This window comes from Neospora caninum, chromosome XI (assembly GCF_000208865.1).
Source record: "Neospora caninum Liverpool complete genome, chromosome XI".
Classification (NCBI taxonomy): domain Eukaryota; phylum Apicomplexa; class Conoidasida; order Eucoccidiorida; family Sarcocystidae; genus Neospora; species Neospora caninum.
In genome coordinates this window covers 1,949,179-1,974,338 of record NC_018397.1, presented here as the reverse complement: position 1 = coordinate 1,974,338, position 25,160 = coordinate 1,949,179, and the positions used below count along the sequence as shown (strand labels likewise).

Below are 25,160 nucleotides of genomic sequence, written 5' to 3'. Positions count from 1 at the left end.
CTTCCCTCTTTCCTCTTATCTCCCCGAGAGAACCAGGGGTTTTTCTTTTCGTTTTCTGGCAGGCACCCCCCAGCAGGAACTCCTGCGTGGCGTGCGTGTCTCTTTCTGTCTTGAGAAAATCGTTCTTCGTGCCACTGTCTTCTCGTATCACGCGTGAGGCAGCGCCGTTTCGCTGATTTGCCCGACCAAAATAGTGAAGACCACGAGACTCCTTTTTCCTTCTTCCGTCTTTGTCCTCGCCAGTCGCATTTGCCCATTTTTTTGCGGGCGTGAAGGCTCCTCGCACGTCCTCGTTCCTCCTCGAATTCAGGATGGCCGCGTCTCAGGACTTTCAAAACGAAGTCATCCCGCCTCTCTCCCAGCAAGACAAAGACCGCAGATGGGCTGTCCAGCTCCGCGTCTACGACCTCTCCAAAGGAATGTCAGTCGCTGTTTTTTTCGACACACGAGACGCGGCTCCTGTACATTTCTTGCAGAGATGCGGCTCCAAGATGGGTTTAGGCTTTAAGCCGACATGCATGCATTCAGTCAGATCTGTAGAGAGAGACACACGCCTATTCCACGGGACTGTGCCCTACTTCCACTCTCTCCCAGAATTCCTGCATGCATGTATCTACGAAGATGAACTTCCTACAGCTCCCCAGAGTGCGACACATACATATGTTTGCGTCTGCACTGCTAACTATATCTATCTATCTATCTATCTATCTATCTATCTATCTATCTATCTTTCGATCTATCTATCTATCTATCTTTCTATCTATCTATCTATCTATCTATATCTATCTATCTATCTATCTATCTATCTATCTATCTATCTATCTATATCTTTATCTACCTATCTATCTATATCTATCTATCTATCCATCTATCTATCTATCCATCTATCTATCCATCTATCTATATCTATATCTATATCTATATCTATCTATCTATCTATCTATCTATCTATCTATCTATCTATCTATATCTATCTATATCTATCTATATCTATCTATATCTATCTATATCTATCTATATCTATCTATCTATATCTGTCTATATCTATCTATCTATCTATCTCTATCTATCTATCTATCTATTTATATCTATCTATATCTATCTATCTATATCTATCTATATCTATCTATCTATCTCTATCTGTCTATCTATGCATATCCATGTGTAGCAGAGAGCCGGAGAGACACACGTACGCAAATTCGTAGCGACAACCCGAGGTGTGTGCGGTTCGCGTCCGTTTCTTTCCACACGCGTTTAGATGCAAATTCTTTTTGGCTGCAAGATTCGAGACACGAAAAAAAGCACTTGGGTGCCATTTTGGTGGCCAGGCTGTTTCTGCGCCTTCGGCACTTTTCTCGTTTCTTTAGGGCCCGGCAGATGTCGCCGATGCTTCTGGGGAGGCAGATCGACGGCATCTGGCACACAGGCATCGTCGTATATGGAATCGAGTATTTCTACGGTGAGTGCTTCGAGGTTCAGGGTACCCCCACACACATGCACAAGCACACACCAATATATATATATATATATATATATATATATATATGTACCAATTGCTTTCGCATATGCATGTCTAGATCTGCTGGGGACATTTGCATACATATACATCTATATATACATATATATACATATATATATATATATATATATCCATCTGTACATGCAGATGAAACTCACAGTTAGATACTGACCAGCACATGTAGGGCGCTGTCTGCCGAGGCTACGGTTTCCAGTCCAGTTCTGCCAGAAACAACGGAAAGCACACTTATAAAGGTACACGTTTGAAGCTATTTTGTGAAAGGTGCCGAGAGTCACTTTCCTCCCTCGCATCACTTCCTAAAGGTGTGCATGCTGGTGGCGAAACACGAAGACACGGACGGCGCTTTGTTTGGTGTCTTCAGTTCGCTTTATTTTGTTTTTTTCGCAATTTGGAGTCCAACAACCTCAGCAAAGCCTGTTTTCTGTTTGCGTCGTACTCGGTACAATGTCCTGTCTTCAGGAGGCGGCGTGTGCACTCTTCCTCCCGAGGAAGTTGAACGAAACTACCACATGCAGCCAGAGCGCGTTCTCACCATGGGGTTTACCACCGTCGATAAGGCGACATTCGACGCGTAAGATGTCGCCCCGTTCGCTCCACGACTAGGGAGAGTAAAGCTTGTCCACAGCATTTTCACCTCCCTACTAACAGATATAGCCGTGTATATGTGAAGAGCAGTACTCCTCCGTCGCGATGTACATATCCCCAGATATGTATGTATTTGTTCGTGCACACGCATGGGTGTAACTATCCATGCTTATGGCCGTTTATCACTCTACCCTCCTACACATATCTATAGCTGCACATGTACGGGCTTCGACGTTCAAAGACTCCTCCAGAAGACATCTTGATCGTGGGACGTGTGCATGTGCGCACAGATTCGTCCAGCAGATTTCGCCTCGGTTTACGATGGCAACCTACGATCTTCTGAACTGGAACTGTAATCACTTTACGACAGGTACGTCGCCTGCGGCCAAGGAAGAAGCAAGAGCTGACTCGGTTTGGGTCCACACGCTGTGGGAGCAGAGGAAGCCGCCTGCTGTCTGCAGCAGTCCTAAAGAACTTGGTCGTCTGTATCTCAAGAGCCCCTCCTCCGAGGCGGCCTGAGTGTGACGAGTGGAAATGTTGATTCCTCTTTCTTTTTCGCGGCACCGCTCCTTTCTGGCGAGAGCCATGTCTTGGCTGCCTCCGAACAAGTCGCCGCGAGTTTCAACCTCGCTAGGTGTGGCCCGTGACGCCTCGTGGGTCTCGGTCGTCGCCTGCAGCCTCGCGGACGTCGCCGTCTTCACCGGCTCTTCGCCTTCTCTGATGTCTGTGCTTTGGTGCGCAGAGCTGACGCAGTATCTCCTCAACAAACCCATTCCGGACTACATTCGGTTTCAGGTCCAGGAAGTGGCGCAGACGCCGACGGGGCGGACGATTCTTCTGATGCTCCAACGCCAGCAGCAAGAAGTGCAGCGCACTGCCGCTGGGATGGGCCAGCGAACGCTGTGGACGCAGGGCGGGTCTCCGCAGGCTCTCGCTTCCCCTGCTGCCGAGACCTTCTCAGCGCCCGACATTTCCAGTCCGTTGGCGAATGTTCTGCGCAGTGTGTGCACCAGCGGCGAATTGGTCCGGAGCACCAAGAAGGTGTTCTTGTTGACTCTGCTGACTCTGGTGAGCAACTTGTTGAAGCCGGAGCGCGACCCCAAGTTCCTGCGCCTCCGCCGAAGCAACGAAGTCATCCAGTCGAAAATTCTGCGGATCCCAAACGGCCAACAAGCTTTGGAGCTGCTCGGGTTCGAGCTGCAGACAGGCGAGCAGCCCGTCGGAACGGAGGCTGGGGCGTCGGACACGACAGCCCGAGGAGAGGCAGGCGGTGCCGACGACGAGTTTGTCTTCACCCTGTTCAATGACTCTTCGTCAGAGGCGAGCGTGGTGGAGAAGTTGACCGCGCAGAAAGCGGAGATCCAGGCGTTCCTCGACGCTCTGGAGAGCGCTGGAGCCAGTGGCGCCGCCGCTCCACAGGCTGCTTCGAATCAAGGACGCGGTGTCCAGGGCGGGGCGGCACAAGCCCCCGAGGAAAGATTCCGATTTCAGCTGCAACAGCTCGAGGCGATGGGGTTTGTAGAGACCCAGAAAAACGTCGAGTAAGTTGGGAGAGACGCTGGAACCTTCGCGGCGATCGAGGGCCCTGCCTGCTCTCGCACTTAGACACAAACCCATGCACACCCGAAAACCATGCATCTCCAAATGCCTGGATACTCTGTTTCGCACGCGCGCCTATCTGCGCACATTGCATTTTTGTGTGGAGAGTGACGAGAGGCGCGAGACGGACGGAGACGAACGGCGCAAATGTATGGGTGTCGTTGCCTGCTCGGGCGTTCCCTTTTATAGCTCTACGCGAAAACTTCTGTAGAGTGGTGTGATTCCACGTGTTTATGCGTTTTGCCTCCAGAGCCTTGGAAGCAGTAAATGGAAACCTGAACGCAGCGATCGATCGCCTTCTCGGCTGAAGGCGTCCGGCCGGGGGTTTCTGCCTGAAGACTCCAGACGCTTTTGTGTGGTTGCTGGAGTGTCTGGACGCGCAGTGAGGAGACTTGCTTTTGCAGGGGTTCCCCGAGTTGGCAGTCGGCGGATAAGAAGCTATGCAGACGTTTGCAGGCACTCAGTGAAGTCACGAAAAACAGGAGATTCGCACAAGAAATACACCGTCGAACAAGTTGAAGACGCAGCGACACGCCTTTTGCTCGAGTCTCGCATCCCTCCGTGTCCACACACACAGTCGAGTTCTTGGTTGAGTTTTCCTCTCCACCCCCGGAACGACATGTGCGCAAAGAGAGACTGGAGCATAGAGAGCCTCGTCGCTTGTGTCTGTCGCCTGGCAAATCAGAACTTACAGGGGCCACCTAAAAGACAAGCCTGCTTCTTGAGCAGCTGTGTGCCCCGCTTCCTGGCACCGAGATCCTTTTGACATGCTGGTCTCGCCCGTTAATGGATTTTTGTCCCCAAGGGAATTGCGCGGTTGTCATTGCGTCTTTTGGATGTGGAAGGTGTTTCTCGTGTGTAGGGAACTAGGCTACGTGTGTTTCAGAGGCGACAACTGTCGCATTTACACAATCGCGTGCTGGTCGCCGTTGCTTGTCTTTCACTTCGTGTGTACAAGACCTTTTCAATCCATGTGTATGTTTCCCTTTCAGCTACAGAAGTACCCCGCTGTGCTGTTGAACAGTTGTCGGTTTCAACGTGCCAGTCTTAGGAACAAAGCTTCCTTTTATCGAGGATACGAGGCGGACCAGCAGCGTTTCCGTAGTAATTGTTTTCGCAAGACTACCTGTTGCTGCTGAGAGTGCAGGATGTTGATATACGGCGTTGTTGTCTTCCCCTTTTCCCCCTTCTGAAGAATTCTCGAGACTGGCAGAGGAGAGTCCCAAACCCCGAGCTGTTTCTGTGACACATATTCTCTAGTCGACTGTCGAGCAGCTGCTCCTCTGTAGGGTGCGTGAAAGATCTGAAACGTGCTGTAAAAGCCGGCCTACTATGGCCGTAGTTTCTGTGTGTCGCTTAAGCTTGCAGGTCGAGCTTTCCTAGAAAACTTGACGTGTTGCGGCCCACCACGCGAATAGAGTCCACCCGTACACACACACACAGAATCGACATCACTTCCTGATAAATCTGACAATTGGAAACAGCAGTCAGAAGGCAGGGACAGTTCCTGCACAACATACTTCGCCAGTCTGAGCCGTGGACGTGAATCGCGCCGCGAAAAAGCAAGATCGGGGGGACAGGACGAACCGCTTTGCCCTTGCCGGCTTGCACAGAACCTAATGCAGCTTAAACGTCTATGTTGAGCCCATGGGTATGAGCAGGTTCTTTGCCGAGGAAATAGATTTGAAAGCATTGGGATGCACTTCCGGAAGCAAATGCACTTTGGAAAAGAATCGCTGTCCGTGTGTTTCTCGCGAAGAAGTTCGACGAAGCGTGTGCGAACACTGCGCTGTCGGCTGCCCGAGGATCAGTGAGTCGTTTGGGGCAACACAGAAACTGTCTTTTTCCCGTTATAGGACCTGGGAAACATTACGCTTCGCTCAGGAAAATGTTTGATGAGTCGCCATATGACCAGCCATATAGAAAGAACCGGAACAAGGAGCGTGTTGCTGAGACCGCGTGTAGTGGCGTTTCTTCCGGTACTGTGTAAACAACGTGCAAAAACGCTGTGTCCGTAACCGTTTTCGCAGTCGAGAGGAACAGATGGTCTTGCACCCTTGACACAGTGAGGCGTGGCAAACAGCCCCTGGCTGGTGTGTGTTGTTATACGTGGAAAACCAAGTTCACTAGACTCAGCAAACCACCACCGCTGAAACCGCGTCACCAACCAGGGACGCTTTCGGTGCAAAGAGGGCACGAGTGAGGACCGTCTTGAGACTAACTTTGGAGGAGTGCTTGTGGAAAATTGCCTCAGGGGAGGCGCGACTGGGATTAACATCCAAAGACAAACTTCAGTGGCATATCTACGCTTCATAAGGAGAGACGTAACACTGGATAAGGCAGAGACGTGTAACCCATGTATATTGCTGACGCATATGTGACCCGTTCATACTTATCTCTCCGGCAAGGGTAACTGAAATCCGCCAAGCTGTTTATCGTTAGAGAGGCGATCCACTGAAGACCGACAAGTCCCTGTGTATGTAGGTCCAGGCTAAGGCACACTGGAGCCGGCAAAGGACTTCTCGCCTGCGCGTGGATCGTTCTGTGTACATGTCGCATCAGTATGCACACTGGAAATCCAGGCGGAAAGTGGGAATACAAAACCCCGGTTTTGACTGAAGAGTAGGTGGACCAGGCGTATATCTTGTGGGGCTTCTTGCGAAGGCATGCAGCCCGGCAGCCAGTCCAGCAGAAACGCTGAACTCCCGTGTGTCTACTACGCGCGGTCCTGCATGATGGAAAGACGCATTGATTGGCCTAGGCACGCGTAAAATCAAAGGATCCGCAAGAACTAGGATAAGAAGCCCGAAACAGACATTTTGTTTGTCCCACTTGCCCCCTTACTTTTCCCTCTCCCTTCTGGGTAGGTTGCATCTACCAGTGGCGTGACACAACTGTGCGCGACGCTGTGCGTGTCCTCGGCGACTCTGGCGACATTTTCGGACACATCTCCTTTTTCCTTTCCATATTTCTTCTCAAGAACTCCCCTTTACCTCTCTAAACACCGAGCTTTTCCTCTGTTTCGCCTACCAAACGACACTTGAGCCGCTCTTGTGTTGTCGCATTCCTGCCGTATATCGGTCTTGCAAATTTCAGCTGTTATTCGTTGGATCTTCTCACTTTCCGACCGCCTCGTCCCCTCCCTCGTGGTTCGTGTCCACCTTGTAGCAGCTCCTGTTCAGACGGGAGTTCTTCCCTTTTTTCTCAGTCGTCTTCCGTAAACAGTGGCAATAATGGCGTCCTCGACTGCTTCCTCCCCGCAAGTCGAAGCGGCCAAGACTGCAGAACTGGCGGGTTCCAGCAACAGTTCTCTTTCGCCTGCTTCCTCTCTTCCCTCTTCCGTTTCGCAAGCATACAATGACTCGTTCTTCAGCCGTCTGTCCAGCAATCTCTCTTCCTACGCCTTAGCATGCAAGAATGTTTCGAGCGTCTCAGACTGGATGCAACTCAACAACAAGTACCTCGGATCGAGTATTCTCTACACCGACGAAATCAGTGCCGGGCTCATTTTTGGCTATTGCGCAGGTTATGCCGTGAACAGGGCTCTTCGCTTCGGCGCTTTGCTCTGTGGAATTGGATTCATCTCTGTACAGGTGCGAAACTGTTCACTGTAACACAGGTTGCTCACACAGATCAACCGCATGCTAATATTTGCTCGCCTCCGGAGAGAGGGAAATTGCTACGAACGAGAGAAACTCCCACGTACCGATATCTTCACTACTTCCTGACCTCTATATATTTATGTGTGCGTACGTCACCAACTATGTATGTCTTTAGTAAGACCTGGGAACACGGTGACAGCCTGCATAGTTTCATCTTTGCTTTCCGTAGTGAGAAGCACCAAACGTACTTCTTATGATTCATAGACAGAACTTTCTTTCTTTCGGATTTCTTCCAGGCGTCGGCTTCCCAGCGCCGTCGAATGAACTGTTAGTGACAGAAGACTCCCCTGGTGCATGATGTGCGCCCTTGAACACTTAGGTGTATACGCGTATACGTATAGCAAGTACATGCCACGTGAGTGTCAGCAGGTAGAAATTGATGTTTTCGAACCACAACCAAAAGGTGGGCTCTGGTGTTTTTGGGTGGGCTTTCATGTGCTATTTCAGACGCTCAGTCACTACGGCTACATCAGGGTGAACTGGAAACAGGTTGAAGAGGACATTATGAAGCCGTTGGATGTGAACGGAGATGGGAAGTTTGACCACGAAGACATTGCAGTCATCAAAAACTCGTTTATGCGAATGATGGCACAGGGTCTGCCGTCGACAGCGGGCCTATCTTTTGGCCTGCTGTATGGCCTGCGCGCTTCCAAGTAGCTTCTCCGAGCTCGCTCCGGTGGCGGGAGTTCAGGGGGGTGGTGATGTAGCTTGAATGAACCAAGGATGTTTGTCGACAGGAGGAAAGAGCTGTGTCTCGAGTCCCAACCGGTATCGACACAGAGTGGCATTTGCGGACCGTTTTTTTTGCATTCAACAGAGTCGAGTGCGCATGTGAACTTAGCCCGACCAGGAGGCGTTCCGTGTGTATGGACACCGTTCCAGCATCTCGGTAGCCTGTGGACGGCATCGCGGCAGAGGCCCGAGGCTGTTCCCGTTGGTTCTTCACAGGGAAGATAAGCGCACTTGCTTGTTGGCGTCAGAATGGTCATATTCAGTATATATATGTAAACATGTCCTAGACATGTCTACTATGCATCCACATTGTACCCCGTTGTGCCGTACTCATTCCTCCGGTGTTCCCGCGGAGGATTTCTGCCTTCGTTGACCGAGTTTCAGGTGGATTTTTTGCCCTCCTTCCCAAGGTCTCCCGTTTTTTCCCTTTTTCGACGTAAGACTCACGCTTTCGTTGTGACAACTGATGAGAGGGTTTAAGAATGTACTCAACAGCACAACTGTTTGTGCTTTCCCTTCAAACCGCCGGTGGTCCAGCTAGGCAGCATCTCTTCGTTAGCCACGCCCTTTCTATTCAACCCGCAGGTTCCCTTATCGGACTCGCAGAAAGTGTTCGTTTCGAAAAACACAACCAATGATGGTGGCAGTAACGTACGTACATTCGTACGTCTGCTCACAAAACCATAGAGAAATCTCACCACATATATCCAAGAGCGCCGTCATGATCGGTATACTGTCCAGCGCCTGATTCGTAGTTCTGTATCAGCTGCTCGTTTTCCCTCTAGAGCGCTCCCTCCCTCCGGAGCGAAAGAGGCTCACCGTGTCAGTTACACTTTAGATGAAAAGGCTCAGATCTGGCGGGTGTCCACACTAAGGCGAAACACCGCTGATCCTCGTAGGTGCCAGCCTTTACAGAGAGCATACGCATATTTGTCCTTGTGTGAAGCACGTCAGTGCAGGAAGTGAATCCTGACACGCAATGTGAGGCGGCGCCAGTTCAAAAAGTGACTGAAGCGACAAGGGTCCGCTACGATACTGTTTGACCTTGCTTGCACTCTTCTTTCCCACATCCATTTCTTCCAAATAGAATTCCTGGAAAACCTAAAATGATGTTTCATTCCCATTTAGTCGCAGTGAACAGTGGAGCCTTACTACATTGTCGCGAACAAGGAGGCCTGCGTTCCTAGTCACGTGCAAAGGGTATAATTACAGAGAAAGTACAAGTGACGCAGAGAATTCAGGATGAACTTCAAGCTGTGGGGTAGCAGACTCGCAGGTGGGCTGCAGGACACGGATTTGCCACTGCGTGTGCAACTACGTCTGACCTGTCTGGGGCTGACTGCGTGATCGCGCTCAACTGCCTGAAGCAAAATGCGTTTTTCCAGCGTTCAGGTGTCAGGGTGTCGCCCGAAGCCTCGAAGAAATGAAAAGACGGGCCGCCCCAGCCAACGAACCGGGGATGCAGCTTTTCTCTTGCGCTTTTGCAGTTTTCCACACGTTCCTCAATTTGCCGGGCTAAAAAAGACACCCACAACTGAACTGTTTCATGCATTGAGGCAGGTAGTGCGTGAGCGACTGCGTCCGTGAATAACTCGAAAGCGCGACTTCTAGAAAGGCCAGGCTCGACTCTTCTGGAAAATCGAGCGCATCGTCCGCATGTTCCCACGGCGTCATGTGCCGTGTGGACTCTGGTGTGTCATTCGACAGCCACCCTCGGAACCGAACCGTTTCTCTGCGAGAGCGAGTGGCAAATGAAAAGCCATGTCGAACATCGCGAGAAACTGGAAGAGGCAACCCCGCAGAGACCACAGAGCTCCCGGCCGACAGAAACAGAGCAGAAGCAAGCGTACGCGGAAGGCAGCGTTCCGAGGCACTGCCGCAACGGCCGGTGCGTCGTACCCGCCCGCCCGTGCAAAGCCTTTTTTCACCTTTCTATCAGCGGAAGACGCAAGTTGTCCACCTGGCCGTTCAGGGGTCACTAAACACCTTGCGGTTTCTGGAGAAAACTAGACGTTTCAGTGTACCAGGCCCAGACGCTCGGCCTGCATGCACACCTGCGGCTTTTTGCCGTGTGTGTGTTGGACGCGGCAAAGTCGGGTGTTGCTCGCGTCGGGGAGAACACGCCTTTTAAAGCTTGCTCTGGAACTGTCCAGAAGAGGGGGGACAAAAAAGCGTTCGGTTTCACGCGGTTTTCATACGTGGTGCAATTCACGGCGCGCTTGAGCGGCTTCTATACGCAACGCGGTAGCAAACACCATGCAGCGCGTGTACACGGCTCGAGCACCCACATCTGTATACCCGCCGCTGCAAGGATTCTCCTGCTTTTTCGCCCGCTTTGTCCCTTTGTTTTGTTCCAGAAAATAGACTCGGAGAGTTGCGTGGTGGGCACGCTGACAGCTCTGCAAAAAAGGGCGTGGACTTTTCTCAGTCTTCATTCTGCAAACTGGTTGCGCGGCAGAAACTTTTTTGTCCCTCTGCCGACGACAGTAAACTGCGTTTGCGGACGAGGAGCGGACATCTCGCGATTTCGCACTCGCCTTGTTCCCCGCTTCGATTCGAGGGAGACTTCTTGGCGTCTCGGCGAGCTTTCGTCTCGTAAGTAGTGACAGCGTAGGCGACTTCCTGGTTTCAGTGTAAACATGCGTGCGCGTTCTGAGCGCACAGCGAAGGACGAGGAGGCTCGGTTCGTGCCGCACGCGATTCTCGCGGATCTTGCAACTCGCGTTCCCTTCTGAAGAGAGGGCAGGGACGATGCTCTGCGTGGAGGTTCTGGAGTTGCTCCTTTATTCATGTCTGCACGAGTGTTGCTGCTGTGGCCGCGGAGGAAGCGCCCAGAGTAGCCTAGCACGGAGGGAAGACGATTCGCAGGCAGAAAATGGCGGGGAAGCCCCGGTAATCTATGGAGCGGACGAAGACGGGTGCCCCTACAAACAGATTCGCAACATTCTTGTGGTGTCGCTGTGTGACGGCGGCATCGTCGCCGCTGCCGTTTCCTCATCACACACACAACCGTTCGCCGCAAAGGCCCTTTCTTTCCCGCCCTGGCACTTTGCGCCAGCATGCATGATTGCCAGCGAGAACGGCAAGCCGCGCTCAGACGCGCCGCCGCGCGAAGCCGTCTCGCCAGAACCCAAAAGGGCTGCGCGTCAGAGAAGAGAGACAGAGCACGTGAGGCACGGGCCGATCGAAAGTCAACACAGCGGCGCTCAAACCGTTGCCGCACTTCTCGCCTCGCTCTACGATGAGTTCGTGTACGTGCTTAGCGACCAGCCTGCCGCTGACATGCAATTCTGCTACGCCGACGGCAGCCGGTGTCCCATCCGCTGCCCGCGGACGAAGGCACTGAAGCGCGAATGCGCAGCTTGCGAGGCAAACGGGACAAGCGAGCAGCAGACTGTGCAAGCGCCACACACTTGCTCCTGCGCCGCCGATCTGGAATCCGGAGATGAGCTGCCTGTGTTGGTGGTGTCCTGCGATAGAGACAAAGCCGCAGTCGGGCCCTTCTGTGTTCGCGAGGGCGAGTTGCCCCCGGAGGAAGAAGCGAGGCGGTATGCGCAGGCCCAGAGAGAAAGGGAGGCGAGACGTCAGGCAGGCGACAGAGACCGTGGAGAGGCAGTGCAGGCCACCGGTGCAGGCGCACAGGTGGACCAGAGAAAGGCGGGAGAGAGCGGGGCAGATTTCGCCCCCGGTGCGCTGCCTGGCAGAGACGGGGGACACGTAGAGGACGAGGCGCGAGAAATCCGCCAAACACGTGCGGAGGAAGATAGGGATCTTCAGGTAGCGAACCGAACAGTCTCCGAAGGAGCCGAAGAGGGACAGGTGCCCAGTAGAACTGCCAACGCCCAAAATGCTCCGTCTTCTCTCTGCGTCAGTCAGGCAGCAGCTGGCAGCCGCAGCCCGGATGAAGGTGTGGCGAGCAGCAAAAGCTGCTGTGCAAGCTGTCCGGAGTTGCAGCCAAAACCAGAAGACGGGATCGAGGTAACTCTCGTGCTGATCGTCTGGGGAACTGAAAAGGCGCGTGAGGGTCTTCTGCTTCAGACGTACGATAGAGTGCGCAGGCTCCTCAGTAGAAAAATGGTTGGCCTGGTCTGAATGCACGTTGGAGAAACCGAGGCGACGCGCAGCCTAGAGCGTCCCGTCCGGTGTCTGTACACCTCAGCCGCGCGGCTCTGCACGGCAGATGTTGGCAGCGTGCGGCGAGTCCGGGCGTGGGGCACTCAAAGTCTCGAAAAGGTGGCGTTTTATTTGTCTAGTTACGCTTGCTGTGTCATATTTTGAAGGAGTGACGGGAGGAAGGAAGAATGCAAATTTATTCAGGTCAAGTGACGAATCTCTTTGGCCGGTGGAAGACGCAGATCCTTCTGAGTGGGTGGCGCCATCATCGCTGAAGCCGAGCGTTCATTCAGGTCGAGAGTCCACGTCTCGGAAGAGCGAGAGCGGCCTTTTTCGCTGCAGAAAATAAAGAAAGCTCCGACATGGCCATTGGTGTAGCGCGCGTACACGTGGCTGGTGTTTGCCGAGAGGTGCGCTGTTCTGTCTCTGCGTTCGACGCACTGACACCCTGCCGTACACGGCTTTTTTTGCACAAGTTGAAGGCAACACATTCAGGCGCGTGGGTTGGAGCTCTTGCTCCCTGCGACGGAACAAAGGGAAGGAGTGAGAGATACGGACACACAGTCGCTTCGCTCCGTTGTGTCGTTCCTTTTTGTGCGCTCTCTCCTCCTCCCATGTTTTTGGCCGGCGTTTTCCCTTATACCCGCTTCCCATGCCTCACTGCCACTTGCCCCCTCTCCGCTGCATCGCCTCTCGAACCTCGAGAAGCGAAAAACGCCGGGAAAGAAGCCGAGCGGCGGACAGAGAGAGCTCTTCTTTTCTGCTGAAGGCGCACGCACTTCCGGTCGAACCCTTGTGACAGTTTTTTCATTCGTACACAGACCGACGTCGATTCCGCCACGCAGCGTAGCCCGCCATGCCATCTGCTGTCAGTTTGTTTTGTCTTCCTTCCATTGGGCGAACTTTCAAACTCCGTTCAATGACCAAGGACTGAAGGAACTGGAAAGCACCACGGGATCCCATGCGTGTGGCCGCGCACCCGTAGACGTACCAGGGATTTCCCACAAATCTTTCCGTTCCGAGTGTTTTCGGAGCGCGCGGACTGATGGCGCACCGAACGTGCGCGTGTCGCTGGCAATCGAATCAGTCGACTTCGATATGCTCAGTTGCTCTCATATATTCTTTACTAGATAATGTGACCCGAGAAACGCTTTGGAGAAACACACGCCGCAGCCCTCCGGACACCAGACAAAAAGCCACCTCTGCGTCGCCGATGGAACAGCGTTTTGTGCTCCCTTTATACTTTTTTAAAGGCACGCTTACTGGGGGGTTCCACAGCGTACACAAGTTTGAAACACAGTGCAGGCGAGGGACTTGACGGGCGGCAAGACCAGCCACAGAATGACTCTCGAGGATCTGGCGCCTTTGCAACAACCCTTTTTTGCAGGGAAGGGCCCGAAACTCTGGCGTGCTTTTGTCTCGCACACGTCGTTCGATAGGTGCCTCGAAAGGCGAACCGAGCAGGAGCACTACCTCGAAATTCCCTGCGATCTCCTGATTGCTACAGTGTCTGACAAGAAAAACGAAGCCACTCTCCAGAGAGAAGGCACGGCAGAGCTCCTAGTACTTTCCATCTCTTGTGGGCCACTTCATTTTCCGAATAACGTTTCTGCTGTGTGGCTGCTCACTGCGTTCAAAAACTAAAGCTATCTCAAAATGTGCGTATGTGTTAGATACTCTTGATTGCGAGATGGATGCCGAAAGGCATACGCCCTTTTAGGGTTTGCGCGAGGGCGTCTAGGGCCCGGACGCGCAACAGCATGCGTTGGTTCCAGTGGGACACGGAAAAAAAGATGAAGCAGGACAGCAACACACACAGCGGGAGGCACTTATATTTGGGAAGCGCCGTGGACAAGGAGTGAGCAACTGCAGATAGACAAGGACATCACGTGCGGGAGAGAAGGCACAGATGCCAAGGAATAGCGGCGAGAAGCGACTGCGAGAAACATTTGGATCGAGATAGAGCTAGAAAGTGATTCGAGGTTTGCTGATTATTAAAAAAGCTTTAAAACTGCCTACGACAGCTACACGTGTTGGGTTTGAGCATTTCACGACATCAAGGTTATTCCATATCAGTTGTGCTTCGACGAGGGTAAAAGGAGAGGGTTACGCACACACAACTCGAGATACATTGAGTCGCCGAAGGCCGAGTACGTAACGAACTTCGTCCGCAAGCCTACGAGAAGGATTAAGATCTTCCAGCAGAAAAACGAGACTTAGAACTGAAGACGGCTAGTGAATCACAGAGCGTGACACGCTAAGACGTGCAAAGTACGTGTGGCTAGAACTCCTCTTTCTCACCGCAACAACTGTGCTGTTTCAAGTGACCCCGCTCCTCCCATCTGAAAGAGACAGATACACCCAGGTGTGCAGGTGGACAGCTAGCCAGCGAGTGAACGAAAAGCAGATTTCGTTCTTCGTGTGTAATCGCGCTTCCATAGACAACCGCCCTAAAGCGTGGGGAGTGGAACTGTTGAACAGCGCGAGGTAGATTTGCACAAAAGCAATTGGATCAGCCAAACACGACGGAGCATGGCCGTGCAAATCGGAGACGAGTACAAACATAACTTGAGAAGAGAACGCCGCAGCGCTTCGGCAGATATCGAGTCAAAACGCGTCAGATGGACACGCGCGGACCGACACACACACAAACACACACACACACACACACACACACACACCTCGTCTCCACTTGGAATTCCGATTACCTCTCAACATCTCTTAAAGCGACGTTTCTCCGCTGTCCCCCTGTTTGGGCTTTCTGCCTATACACCTGTATAAAGTGGTATCCGTCTCCAAATCAAATCAGTCTGTGTGACCCTTTTTTCTCTCAAGACGCAGTCGGTAGAAGAGCTAAGGGGCGTTCTTCTGGCGCTCCAGTGCAAAGCACAAAAGCCACAGAAAAACAAAGGCCGAGCCGCATGCAATGGCGTGCATGTGCGGAACCAAGGGGCAAGCGAAAACTGCCTTTTGCAGCGAACACGATCTCGGGAAAGGGACTCCAGTTCTCATGTTTCAATCTCCCGAATCCATTCCTCATCTTTTTGCCAAGAGAATTGATTCCTCTGTTTGTCTCGGCTGCTCTCGCCGTTCTCGCGTCGCTGTTTCTTCCGTTGCTTTCCTCACCGACTTTGCGCACACCTTAGTCGAGGGACTGCACGCGTAACCGCATAACCGTGTTGCAGTTTCCTTTTGATTTTCGCGTGCTCGTCCTCCACGCCTCTTGTTCGTTTCAGGAAAGCGTAGACGCGCTGAGTGCTGCACTGTATACTTTTAGTTCCTCACTTCCGGGCTCTTCTTCGCCTCCCGTCACTCAAGTCTAATCACGTTGTCTCACAAGCTTCAACAGCGTTTCTCGTCTGTCTCGGTCATCGCCCTCTCCTCTCTGATCTCTTCGACCGGCTTCGTTCACCCTTTTGTTTCTGCTCCTGACTGACGCCACTGGCCTTGCTTTCCTCCTCCCAATCCACCCCACGAGGCCCGACCCTTTTAGCTCCTCAACGACCGAGCCTCCCATGTACATCTCACTGTATGTACACAGGTACGCTTCCACATCTGTATCTATCTCTGTATCCACATACTTACCCCTCTGCCTGTCTCTCTGCCTCTCTGCGTACAGCCGTCTGTCGATTCCTCTGCTCTTCCATATACATATACATCCACCTCTTCTTCCAACCGTATCTACACCCATCTTCAAGAGTATAGGTCTACGTGAAATATATATATATATATATATATATATATATATATATGCATTCGTGAATTTTTGAATGTCTGTGTGCCTTTGCTTGTCGTTGTAAGTGTGTCGGAAACGAATGAGGTCGAAGCCTTTCTTGTCCACTGTTTTTTACATCGCAGTTGCGGCTGATTCCGCCGTTCCGGCGCAGGGGGGCTGTCGCCGCTGTTCTTCACGACGAAGCAAGGATTCCCTGATTAGAGAGGACAGATACGTGTCTAAACAAGCGTACGTGGACAGAGACACGTAGACGCACTTATTCATGTGTATGGATGTGTGTGCAGGTGCTGTCTGGCGCCGGCGGAACACGACCCGTTGTGTGTACATACACCACTGCTCCTGCATGTGCACCTCGATACGTTTAGGGAAGGGTTCGACACACCACCCAGTTTGTCAAACAGAATCGGTTTCGGCTTTCTCGCCCGCGACTGACGCGGCGGCTCGTCGTTCGAGGAGAGAGCGGGCGGACGTGGACAAGGTGAAGTCAAGGCGCGAGGGGACAGCAGAGACACCAGCAGAATGTGTGCTTGACGCGCCAAGGCGCGGACGTGAACCGGGTGTATGTACACCTGGTCCGAGCGCCTGCATGCGGCTGTTCCAGCATTCTTCGCGGTTGCGTTTGGCCCGATTTGTTTAGGATTTTAAACACGCGCTGACTGAACGACCCCTCTTCCAAGATGGCGGTTCAAACCTCCGACTCGTCGCCCCGTTCCCGTTCGTCATTTCCTTCGTCTTCTTCATGCTCTTCACCTTCGTCTTCTTCCTCGTCTTTCTCGTCTTCCTCTTCTCCCTCTTCTCCCTCTTCGGGCTACTCGTCTTCCTCTTCGCCGTCGCCTCCGTCGCCTGCGTGCCGTCGGCTGCATGCCTTGGCTTCGGCCGCGCGAGATCAGCAACGGCTGCCTCCGGCCTCCTGTCCATCGCCTCCCCTCTCTTCTTCCGGTTCGCTCCCGTCTTTCTCTGGTGCTCGCCTACCGGGGCATGGAGACAGAGCCGAGGACCCTGCGCGCCTGCAAGCACAAAATTCTCGACTTTTGCCTCGGCCTCGGTCTCTCCAGCTCCTCAGTCAAAGGACAGCCGTCGGGCCGACTGCGTTCCCGCCCCCCTCTTCAATTCCCGCGTTTGCTTCTGCTCTCCCTCCTTCTGTTTATCCGAGGTCTCCGGGTCTGCCTCCGTCATCCTTTCCGTCCTCTCCCCCCCAACCTTTTTCGCCGGCTTCGCTCCTCTCGTTGGCTGCATCTGGAGCTTCGCAGCGCGCTGCTGGACCTCATTCGGGTTGTGGGAAGCGCCACGTAGAGGCAGACGGCATGCAGGCGCAGGGAGCGAGAGAGGCCGAGCGCGAATGGAGAGAGGAGAGTCGCGCGGCTGCGCCTGCGCGGCCCACACTCGAGTCAAACGCCCGTGTGGGAAGGAAAAGAGAGAGGGGCCGCGTGGGCGAACGGAGAGCAGGAAGGTCTAGCTTTCCTCAGGGACGACGAAAAGTGAGAACTGCGAATCGGGAAACCGACGCAGCAAGCGCCGAACCCTCCTTAACCGCTCCGCCAGAGAATGCCGACCAACGCGCAGCAAAAAGCGAACACTCGCCTCACGAACTCAGCATTCCTGGAGCCGCGACCGCGTCCGCTGCCCCTCAACTCTCCGGCCCTTCCTTGCCATCGCCATCGTCGACATCGTGCATTGCGGAGGAGAGAGAGAAAGTGTCCTGGAGTGGAGCGAGGTCCGCGAAGCGCCCTGCATCTGAGAGAGAGGACCGTCCTGGGTCTGCGAAGAAGCCCAAGGGCGCGTCACAGAAACGGTGGGCGCACAGAGCCAAACCTTCGGAACCCATTTCAGCTGCAAACCTTTGCTGGGATGACAGCCCCACCATGCAAAGCGACGCACATGCCTCGGCCTCGTTGAATGCCGCTCCGTCGTCTCCTGGTACCTCGCCTTGGTGTGTGGAGACACCACGCGCAGGTCCAGGAGAGGCTCGCGTCGCTTCCTCAGCGGTGAGCACCGCCACCACCGATTCAGAAACTCGACGTCCTGGAGACAGCGCCTCCAGCGGGGCTTTGTTGGAGACAAGCGAGGCTCCCCTTCACCCTGGCGGCACAGGAGAGACGCAAGCGCCACGTCAGGAGAACCCGAGGAAAGAGGAGAACCTGAGGAAAGAGGAGAATCCGGAGCAAGAGGAGAACCCGGCGAAAAAGGAGAACCGGGGGCAAGAGGCAGGAGAAGAGAGGCGGGGCGACGAAGCGCGAGAAGATGTTTGTTCTCCGCAAGGAGAGAGCGCGTCGCGTGTGGCATCGCAGCAAACAGAGGAAGAACGCGGAGGCGCCCGGTCGCTCGCTTCTGCGCACCTGCGGCCGCCTTCGCTCCGAGACGTCATTCGCCTCGTCGCTGCGCCGCACCGACTGCGCGTGTTGCTCGAGGGCGAGGGGCCGAGAGAGCGCAAAGGCAGGAAAGGCGGCAATGCAGCGCAGAACGGAAGCGAAGGCGAGGAAGAGCGAGTCGACTGCTTGTGTTGCGGGGAAACGTGTCCCGTTTGCAGCTCAGCTCCCAGTGCTGCGCGCCAACTCTTCCCGTGGCGAGCAGCTCTTGTCGCGCGGCAAGACGAGGCGTCTCTCTCCTTTGCCCTTGCGAGTGCAGAGAACGCGCGACGAGACTGTGGCGAGGAAGCGACAGAGAGAGAGGTAGAGGAAGGCGAGGGAGAGGAAGAGGGAGAGGAGAGCGTCGTGACGCCTGAAGACTGGTACACGATTGAGCAACTGAGGAGATGCGATCGAGGAAACAAGTTTTTCTTTCTGCGGGTGCCTCCTGACATCACGGCACAAACTGCCGAGATGCTAACAGAAGTCCTTCTCACAGATGTCGGGGCGTTCCACATTTTTGTGCCTTTCCAAGAGACTCGAGAGGTTCCCGCCGCACCTCCCGAGCGCGCCTCGCCGTTCCCCTCTCGGCTTCCTTCTGCTCCAGCGGCGTGTGACTCCTCGCCTGCTTCGGCGTTGTTGCGCGCGAACGCTGCGTCGAGGTCGCAGGCGTCTGCGTGCACGCAAAGGGGGAGCGAAGCGTCTTGCGGCGGGGCAGGCACAAGTCAGCAGGCTCTGGAGACAGGCGAGCGGGGCGAAGGGAGAGGAGAGAAGGACGGCGAGGCGGGAAGCGACAGACAAGCAGGCGCGCAGTCGGAAGGCTGCATGTCCGGCGACGCCGAGGGAGAGGGCTTGGCGCCTTCGTCCTCTGGCTGTGGGGGGCCAGAGAAGTGTGGAGAGCGCGGCGGCGAGGGCGAGGGTTGCGGGGTGGTGAGGGACTCTGACGAAGAAGCACGGAACGTGAAGGAAGAAAAGAGAGCAAAGGGAATAGCAGAAGCCGACGGCGAGACAGGGGGAGAGGGGCTGCCGCCGCGAGGAGACCGAGAAGGGGAAAGGCGACAGAGAGTGGACGAAGAGAGCATTCCCGGAGGAATGAGGAACGCACTCCGAGTGAAGGACGAGCAAGAAGTCAGAGACGCCCAAACAGAGGCCGAGCGACTGGGAGACTCCGACGAGGAAGAGGGTCGGCTGCTGGACACCCGCCTTCGCGCTCTCCTTGCCTCGCCGCGGGCGTGTGCAGTCCGGCAGCGCCTCGAAGGGGCCTTGAGGCGTCTCCGTCTTCTTCTTTCTCGGGGCGAATCGGCTGCGCGCGCGGACGCAGAAAGACCTGAGGGCGCAGCGGAATCGGCCATCGACCGCCGCTCGGCCTCGGGCGCCGGAAGCGGAGACGAGAGAGAGGAAAACAGTGGGCGACGGCTTCGGCGAGCGAGCGAGGCAGCCATCCCGCGGGGGCTGTGCCCGTTTTGCCAACCAGGAGCGGACGAGGGGGGACATCCTGGGACGCACCAAAGGTCCCCTGGCGTCTCCGCGTCTCAGTGTCGTAACAACGGAGAGGATGAAAGGGGCGAAGGGGAGGAAAACAGGGGGAAGGAAAGCGAAGAACACCTGCAACGCGCTGGTGAGGTGAACATGACGGAAGGCGACACCCAGCCAGAGAGGAAAGAAGAAAAAGATGAACGGGAGGAACTACAAGAGAAGACTCCAGGAAGGCGGGACGCTCTATGGCTGCTCCATCGTCTCTGTCATGTATCGCCCGCGAGCCGTCCCTCTCCACCTACGTCTGCGGCTGTCTCTTCCTCTTTTTCGCCTTCGTGTTCTTCTGCTTCTGTTCTTTTTAGCCCGGCAACTGCCGAGCAGCCAGTGACGGAGAGACAAAGTGAATGGCCGTCGGCTTCACCGCTTCCAGAGCTTGCTTCCGAGAACTTGGAAGACGCGCGACAGGAAGACCACCTGTTTGCAGAACTTCTTCTCCGCCTTTACAGCAGCCCGTGGAGACGTTCGCTTCTCGACGCGTGCACATCTCGTTCGTGCTTGCGATCCTCTTCTTCTCGGCCTCCTTCGTCTCGTGGGTCTTTTCTTTCTTCGAGCTCGTCTTTCGGATCGGAATTTCTGCCCCACGCGTTCGCTATTCCTGCGTCCCCCGCGTCCTCAGACGGAGCGAGTAGCCCGCAGAAGGCAGACGCGTGGTCTCTCCAAAGAGACACGAACGGGGACGGGCGACGTCTCGGACCCCCGGCCCCTGGTCCGGCTTCCTCTCATTTTTCTGCTCCTGCGCAACGACTGGCAGTGGAAAGGCTCCTGGCTGTCGACGAGCCTCTGCCGCCGTCGCAGCGCGGCCTCCCTGGGCCCTCTGTCGCTTCGTTGAAAGACGAACGAGGAGTGAAAAGGGTGAGGCAGACCTGCGTTCTCGTCGAACCTCTGCAGGCAACTGTGTGCCTTGTGGATCCATACTTCCACATGAGCCGGTGCGCTCTGCTCTATCGAAAGTACAGCGCTCCTCTCTCCCTCGTTTCCCCGCAAGAAGTCGACAGTTCACAGGAAACAGACGCAACAAACTCATCTCCCTCTCTTCCATCGTCTCCGCCTTCTCCGTCTTCTCCGTCTTCTTCGTCTTCTGTGTCGACTCTTGCTGTACCTGAGGACGATCCGAAACGTTCTGGGCCTTCTTCGGATGCCCCGGCCAGAGGAGGCAGAAGCCGAGGCTCGCGGGGCAGGCGCGGGCGACGTGGTGCGTTTTCTGCTCGGCGAGGAGAATGCAAAAGAGCGAGCGAAGCGCGCGAAGGCGGCGACCCTGGGGCGAGGTCGCTGGCGACCGAGGAGACAGTCGAGGCGAGAAACAGGGCGCCGACGGAGAAGAACGCGTCTCACGAGAGGGGAAGAGAGAAGGAAGGGGGGAGAGACAGGACTGGGGTTGCGCTGGGGGGAGAAGACGTAAAAACGCGCAAGGTCGAGGAAGAAGCAGGCCTTCGTTGTGCGCCACTTCTCGCGCCGCCCCGCAAGCTCTTCCGCGGGTTTTTAGTCAACGTAAGAGACACGCAGAAGACGAAGAACAGCCCGCCCAGATGTTGCCGAGCTAAGGGCGAGTAGGGCGACCAGGGAGGTTGGCTGACACCCGAGTGGAAGCGGGAAGAGAGCAGATGGGGAACACGGGCAGAGAGAGAGACAGAGAGAGGTTCCATGGGATCTGGGCCAAGCAGAGCAGTTGTCTGTGTGGGGACACAAAGAGGGGAAGACCAACTCCGAGCAGAACCCTCGCGTCTGACCCCAACGAAGAAAGCACCTCAACCAAAAACGCCAAGTCGCGTTGACCCCACCGCTGTCAGCGCCGAGAAACCCATGCTGCGTTTCGTCGTTCCGTCTTCTGCCACAGAACCTGGTTGCCCGTCCTCGCGCCGTGGAGCCGTGGAGCCCAGCGCCGGACAGTCTGCGCAGTTTCGCCGTTTTTGTGCATCTCCCGCTTGCGCGTTCTGCGTTCTCACGCTTCGGCCCTTTGTCTCTCTGTCCCGCCCTCTCAGCACGACGGAACGCTGCCCCAGAATTTGGCTTCACAGCTTCTCCGCAATCGCGAGGCTTCGCGAGACGAGCAACGTCGACAGCAAGGTAAGCGCGTCTCCGGCAGGCTCGAGCTTCTCAGGTTTCGCGGGCCCCCGTCCACGGCGAGAAGCGGGTATCAGCGGTGTCTCTTAGAGGGCGGTCGTGGAGGTTGAGGCATAGCGCTGCGCCGCGAAAAATTTGCTGTGGTGTCTTAAAAAGGAGAGGCCCGGAGGCTCGAAACCAGACGTACACAAAGAACTTGGATCCGGTAAACAAAGGCATCCAAGTGCACCAGTCGTTTCCTTCTCAACGAGGGGACGTTGGGGAGCTTGCGAGGTTCGTCGGCTCTCTTGCTAGCGAAGCAGGGCGCGCTCGTGTCCCTCGACGCGCGTGCCGCGACGGGAAGCTTCTCGGGCCTTCCTGGTTTGTCACGCGTTTCGCCAAACCCAGATGGGTTATGACGAACGGGACGCCGGAGTGGGATCTTGTGCAGGAGCTAAAAACTATGTCTTACACATTTGGTCTATCATCTTTACTGCTCTTATGTTAGTATTTACTCTACCTATTCTTACCGGTTTCCCCGTTGCCCCGTTCCCGCGCCGAGCCCCTAGACTCTCCCCCGCTGCGCCGGCCGGGCTCTCGAGAGGACGAGGTCTTCTCCGTTGCTGCCTCGCTTCGTTCTGGGATCTGCACTTCTCTTTCTTGTGGCGAGGGCGACACAAGCCAGGAGAGCTTGCACCGCTCGTCTTTCGTTTTGCTCCTTTCTTTGCCCTTTCTTGCAGCTTTCCTCGAAGCCGAGGTCGTCGAGTGGCCGTCCGTCCCCGCCCCGCGCCGCTTCCCAGATCGCCGACGCAGGCGCTATGAACTCGCCATCACCGCGAAGAGAGTCAAGCTGCAGAAGTCACGCATTCACGGGTAACACTCCTATACAACAACTACACATATCGGGGCCAATATATATATGTATATATATATATATATATGGGTGCGTAGGATGTATTCGAGTTATGTTTTGAATGTGTAATTGCGGACGCGTGCATGCAGTGAGGGTTGTGTGCCTTCACTGACCGTCCCGCCTGTCGCGCTGGCCTTCCACTCGCATTTTGGGAAGCTGCGTTGCACAAGTGAAACCGAAACACGCGTGCTCATCGTCTACCCGTGCCTTCTCTCTCTTTCGCTTTCTTTGTCTCTCTTTTTCTCCTTTCTCTTTCTTTCTCTTTCTGTCTCTCCCTTTCTTTTTTCTCTCTCTCTCATTCTCTTTCCCTTTCTCTCTCTCATTCTTTTTCCCTTTCTCTCTTTCCCTCTTTCTCTTTTGCCTCTCTCGTTTTCTCTGCTTTCGCCAGGTACGGCGTCTACGCGGTGGACTGGATCAAAGCGGGGGAGACAATTATGGAGTACGTCGGGCAGACGTACGCGTACAAACAGCGAAAGGGCGGCCCTGACGGCGAGGAACCGAGCCTCGCGGAAATTCGGTAGGTGAACAGCAGGACCGCCAGAGCGCAGTTTTTTTTCGTGGACATACGTGCCTGTGCACTTGCGTAAAGCAGCACATCCACCTGGGAAGGCGTTTTCACCAAGGCCATTTCCGCGCGCTAGACACCTTCACACACTCCTGTGTGCAGCGTAGGAACTCCCGCGCTCTTCTCTATCTGCTTCTTCCATGTTCAGGCGTCTCGCTTTACGCTTGCATGCGTGTGTGTATGGACGTCGCGAGCCGCTGTTTTTGCGGAATAAAAGAGAGGCAGCAGGGCGTGGAGGGTGCCTCGTTTCTTCGTTTTTCTGCGCTGTGGCCTTTTGCAGCGAAGCGCGCTACGACTGGCAACATGGGAACTGTTACATTTTCTCGCTCGAAGTGGACAAGGGCCCAACAGAAGGCAACCCCAATTTTTCCAAGACAAAGTTTGTCGACGCCACGGACAGTGGCAATCTCGCAAGGTAAGGTGTTTTTTTTGTTCTGGCCAGCCTTCGTGAGACAGGACGCACGAGCCTGGCGCGAAGTCGAAAATAAAGAGACAGGAAAGGATCTGCGCGCTCCCTCGCGCGCAGACCTTTGGGTCTTCGCTGCCTGGACACCCCCACAGAAGAACCTCAGGGGACCAGAAGCCTGTTTCCTGTTTTTCTCGCTTCCGTTTCTCCTCGTCTCCACTTTTTCGTTCTTGCCGAGAACCCGCATTCCCAGCGTCGTTTGTTTTTGTGCCTCTCGTTTCTCAGCTCTGTGGTTCGTTGTGGAGCTAACTTCTGTCGCCTCCTGGCGTCCTGTGGTTCGCGGCTTCCAGGTACATCAACCACAGCTGCGAGCCGAACTGCGAATCGGTCAGGATGCCCCACAACGCCGTCGCCATTGTCGCCCTCCGCGACTTGCTGCCGGGCGAAGAGCTTTTCTATGACTACCAGTGAGTTGGCTTTCTTCGTGGCGCTCCACAGTTTTTCTACAGGCCGCATCTGCGATTCGCACTCTTGATCCCTTTTCCTCCCTCTCCTTCCAGTGTGTGCCGTTCTCCTCTGCCGCTTGAACTTCCTCTCGTCGCGTCCTTCTCGTCTGATTTTGACCGCAGTCTCGTCGCTCCTCTGTTCGCCTCTCCGTTTTTCGCGGCCTGTGTTGTTGGATACCCCCACCTTCTGGGCTGGGCCGTGCCTCTGGAGTGGAGCCTTGTGCCCTCCCCCCTCCCCCCCCATGCTCCCCTTCCGTTTCTTTTTTCTCTCTTTCGTCACCTTGCCTCCTCGCGCTTCTCGGCCTTTCTGCTCTTACCTTTCAACCTCATGTGTGTGACTGTATTCGCCTTCGCCTCTTGGTTTTGTGCTTCCCCTTTCCTTCTCGCCACACTTCGTGATTTTCGTTGTCCTGAGTTCGGAGGTCTCACCCCTCTTGCGTTTCCTTTTTTTTCTCCGGCTGGGGGTCACAAACCTGTTTTTTCGGATCCTCCCTGGGTGCTTTCTTTCTCGCGCTTTTCTGGGCTTCTGCGTACCTTCGTATCTCGCCGCATCCGTGTCCTCTCGCGTTTTTTTCTCCCCTTTCTTCAGCTTCTCGGACAAGTCGAAGGAAGCCTGTCTGTGCGGGGCACGCACCTGCACGGGGAACATGTGAAGGCGCAAAGCAGACCCCCACGGAACGGGAAAACGCCAAAACGAGAACAGCAGTCCGGAAGAAAAGAAGAGGGCGCGAGAGAAGCGAGGAGACGAGGCGCTCCCACCTCTCTGTCCCGCTTCCTCCGGTGTCTCAGTCAAGCAAGACAATGGAAACGATCCTGACACTGAAGTTAAAAGTAGAGGCAAGAGGTCGCAGAAAGGGCGTGTCGCCAAACAGGGACGTCTCC

At 54.9% G+C, this 25,160-nt stretch overlaps 4 protein-coding genes across 4 annotated transcripts; all 4 read left to right on the top strand.

The window, feature by feature from the left end:
* Positions 1-311: 311 nt before the first annotated feature.
* NCLIV_055460 (conserved hypothetical protein) lies at positions 312-4,032 on the top strand (the record flags this gene model as incomplete). The annotated part of the gene is made up of 6 exons (XM_003885100.1): positions 312-421; positions 1,368-1,459; positions 2,000-2,111; positions 2,416-2,495; positions 2,868-3,666; positions 3,975-4,032. 6 exons carry the CDS (start codon positions 312-314, stop codon positions 4,030-4,032), a joined length of 1,251 nt encoding a protein of 416 aa, XP_003885149.1.
* Positions 4,033-6,957: 2,925 nt separating this feature from the next.
* NCLIV_055450 (putative FUN14 family domain-containing protein) lies at positions 6,958-8,043 on the top strand (the record flags this gene model as incomplete). The annotated part of the gene is made up of 2 exons (XM_003885099.1): positions 6,958-7,317; positions 7,834-8,043. The coding sequence occupies 2 exons, from the start codon at positions 6,958-6,960 to the stop codon at positions 8,041-8,043; spliced, it is 570 nt and encodes a 189-aa protein (XP_003885148.1).
* A 2,826-nt stretch (positions 8,044-10,869) lies between these two features.
* NCLIV_055440 (conserved hypothetical protein) lies at positions 10,870-12,210 on the top strand (the record flags this gene model as incomplete). Its single annotated transcript, XM_003885098.1, has 1 exon — positions 10,870-12,210. One exon carries the CDS (start codon positions 10,870-10,872, stop codon positions 12,208-12,210), a length of 1,341 nt encoding a protein of 446 aa, XP_003885147.1.
* A 4,434-nt stretch (positions 12,211-16,644) lies between these two features.
* On the top strand, positions 16,645-24,931 carry NCLIV_055430 (putative SET domain-containing protein; the record flags this gene model as incomplete). The annotated part of the gene is made up of 7 exons (XM_003885097.1): positions 16,645-21,336; positions 21,828-21,912; positions 22,629-22,761; positions 23,190-23,318; positions 23,647-23,781; positions 24,123-24,239; positions 24,868-24,931. The coding sequence occupies 7 exons, from the start codon at positions 16,645-16,647 to the stop codon at positions 24,929-24,931; spliced, it is 5,355 nt and encodes a 1,784-aa protein (XP_003885146.1).
* Positions 24,932-25,160: the final 229 nt, after the last annotated feature.